At 32.9% G+C, this 3,192-nt stretch overlaps 1 protein-coding gene across 1 annotated transcript; it reads left to right on the top strand.

Moving 5' to 3' along the window:
• The first annotated feature begins 1,197 nt into the window (after positions 1 to 1,197).
• Positions 1,198 to 1,617, top strand: LOC122507493 (secreted RxLR effector protein 161-like). The gene has a single exon (XM_043620242.1). The coding sequence runs from the start codon at positions 1,198 to 1,200 to the stop codon at positions 1,615 to 1,617; it is 420 nt and encodes a 139-aa protein (XP_043476177.1).
• The last annotated feature ends 1,575 nt before the right edge of the window (positions 1,618 to 3,192 follow it).

Here is a 3,192-nt window from a genome sequence, read left to right as displayed (position 1 = left end):
TATTGCTGCGGTAGACCTGAGGTGAACTAAAAACTTCCGCCATGGAGGTAAGGTTACATGTTAGAGTGTGGTAAGTATATATGATAAGGCTATGGTAACCTTACACGTTAAGGTTGAGATAACCTTACACGTTAAGGTTGAGGTAACCTTACACGTTAAGGTTGAGGTAACGTTACACGTAAAGGTTGAGGTAAGGTAATTATTAAGTTGTAAGGTTGAGGTAAGGTTAAGGTAAGGTTGTGATAAATTTACCAGTTATGGAAAATATTGAAAAAATAATTAATAAATAAATATTCAATTAAAAAGTTAGTTTGTTGCTCTTCTCTATTTTGGAAACCTGACATGAAGCAGAAAATTTTGAAAACAAATTTGGGGGGACTGGGAATCGAACCCGGGATCGACGCGCATAAACCTATCATTCTAACTAACTGAGCTAAGTAGAGAACTGGCAGAAGGAAAATTAATGTTGCCTTTAAGGTGAACCAAGAAGATGATTAACTCCTTAAAGGCAATATTAATTTTCCTTCTACCAGTTCTCTACTTAGCCCAGTTAGTTAGAATGATAGGTTTATGCGCGTCGATCCCGGGTTCAAATCCCAGTCCCCCCAAATTTGTTTTCAAAATTTTCTGCTTCATGTCAGGTTTCCAAAATAGAGAAGAGCAACAAACTAACTTTTTAATTGAATATTTATTTATTAATTATTTTTTCAATATTTTCCATAACTGGTAAATTTATCACAACCCTACCTTAACCTTACCTCAACCTTACAACTTAATAATTACCTTACCTCAACCTTGACATGTAACCTTACCTCAACCTTAACATGTAACGTTACCTCAACCTTAACGTGTAAGGTTACATCAACCTTAACGTGTAAGGTTACCTTAACCTTAACGTGTAAGGTTACCATGGCCTTATCATATATACTCGCCACACCCTAAAATGTAACCTTACCTCCATGGCGGAAGTTTTAAGTTCACCTCAGGTCTACCGCAGCAATATTGTGTAACCTTATGTGCCTTACGATTAGTACTCAACATAACCTTACCTCATACTATTGTGCTATGTGGGATACTATATCAAAAGGATGTTATGTAAATTCGAAATGGAAAACGCGAATGTAGTAAATGTACCAGCTATACCCGGATTTGATTTGAGTGTTGTGAATGCAACTGAGATAATCAAAGAAAATATCAATGTTTCTTTTACGTCAAGCTATTGGCTCACTTTTATTTGCGGCAAGAGTAACTCGTCCTGATATAGAATGCATTGTTAATAGTCTGAGTCAATTTTTAAATGATTTTTCGATGGCACACTGGAATGCGGTTAAAAGAATTTTAAAATACTTACGCGGCACATTACATTTTGGCTTAGAGTACAAAGCAAGTGGGAGTAAAAACACGCTGGTAGGTTTTACTGATGCAGATTATGCAGGTTGTTCTGATACTCGTCGTTCGAGAAGAGGATTTGTATTCTTACTAAATAATGCACCAATAAGTTGGTGTAGTCAACGTCAAAGTGTTGTTTCACTTTCTACTACAGAAGCTGAATATATTGCACTTGCACAGGGAACTAAAGATGCTGTATGGTTGCGACGAATGTTAAGTGAACTTTAAAAGTGAACTAAATATTGATTGTAAAAGTGTTTTAATATTTGTGCATAATCAATCGGCAATAAAATTAGCGAATAATCCAGAGTTTCACAGCAGAACAAAAGATATAGATGTACGCTACCATTTTGTTCGCGAAATTGTTGATAAACGCGAAATTATTATCGAGTATGTTCAATCATCAGAGCAAATAGCAGATATTTTAACAAAGACTTTGCCAAAAGAACAATTTATTTACCTTCGAAACAAAATGAATGTAACGGGTATAAATCTAAATTAGTGGGAGCGTTGAATTTTGTATTTAGATTTTTAAATAATCTGTTTTACTAAACTAAGATAAACACCTTCTACTCTTATACCCTAACTGGAAAATATGTACCTGAAGGGTACAATTAGTTTTATGACAAATCTTTCCATAGGTAGTACAAACTGAGCTCTCCGAAGAGTAACTTGTATTCCGAGAGATCTTAGCCGTTTTTCGTATCACGTTATTATATGTATTTTGATTTCTTTACTGTTTCCGAACCTTTGTCACATCTACTATTACGTGAACTTTTACAATAAACTTTTTGTTAAATAAAAGTTAATCGTGTGGGCCCAAGGAGCACGTAAGCTTATCTTGACATCACTGTAATATTACATTGGAGATTCGTTATATTACACTGTAATATTACAGTGATCTTACTGGGATATCAAAATGTCCGCCTGGAGGTAATATTACGTTGTTATATCAAGAGAATATTACCTGGTAATATTAAGGTAATATTAACGTAATGTTAAGGTAATATTCAGATAAAATTAGAATAATTTTATAATTTAGAAAAAAACATTTCACAAAGCTGGACTTGAACCCTGAACCTTGCGCACAGTAATCAAGAGTCTTACCACTGAGCCAAACTTACTTGTAGTGTATTAAGATTTTTGATAAAATATGAAGAACTTTAAAAAACTTACAAAGATTATATACCGTCGAGAATCTTAATACACTACAAGTAAGTTTGGCTCAGTGGTAAGACTCATGATTACTATGGACATGGTTCTGGGTTCGAGTCCAACTTTGTGAAATGTTTTTTTCTAAATTATAAAATTATTCTAATTTTATCTGAATATTACCTTAACATTACGTTAATATTACAGTGTAATATTACCTTAATATTACCAGGTAATATCTCTTGATGTAACAACGTAATATTACCTCCAGGCGGACATTTTGATATCCCAGTAAGATCACTGTAATATTACAGTGTAATATAACGAATCTCCAATGTAATATTACAGTGATGTCAAGATAAACTTACGTGCTCCTTGGGGGAAGTTCTTTTAAACCTAAATAATCCAACAGTTTCAATTATTAATCACAATTGATATATTATCCAAAAATAAACATTAATTTTAACAATGTCTTTCATATTTAATAATGATTAATTATTATATTGTAATGTGCAATATAATTTTTTGTATATAATTTTTGTCATCTACTTATTGTACAAATAACAAAGCTTAATCTCGTTGCACTCAAAATTGTTTTATTTTCAGAGCAATAAATAGATGTTCGAAATTATGTCCATTCTTGCTCTACGT

The sequence above is a fragment of the Leptopilina heterotoma genome, unplaced genomic scaffold (assembly GCF_015476425.1).
Source record: "Leptopilina heterotoma isolate Lh14 unplaced genomic scaffold, ASM1547642v1 Lhet_47, whole genome shotgun sequence".
Lineage (NCBI taxonomy): Eukaryota > Metazoa > Arthropoda > Insecta > Hymenoptera > Figitidae > Leptopilina > Leptopilina heterotoma.
The sequence above is the reverse complement of the archived record's forward strand: the minus strand, read 5'-3'. Positions and strand labels throughout refer to the sequence as shown.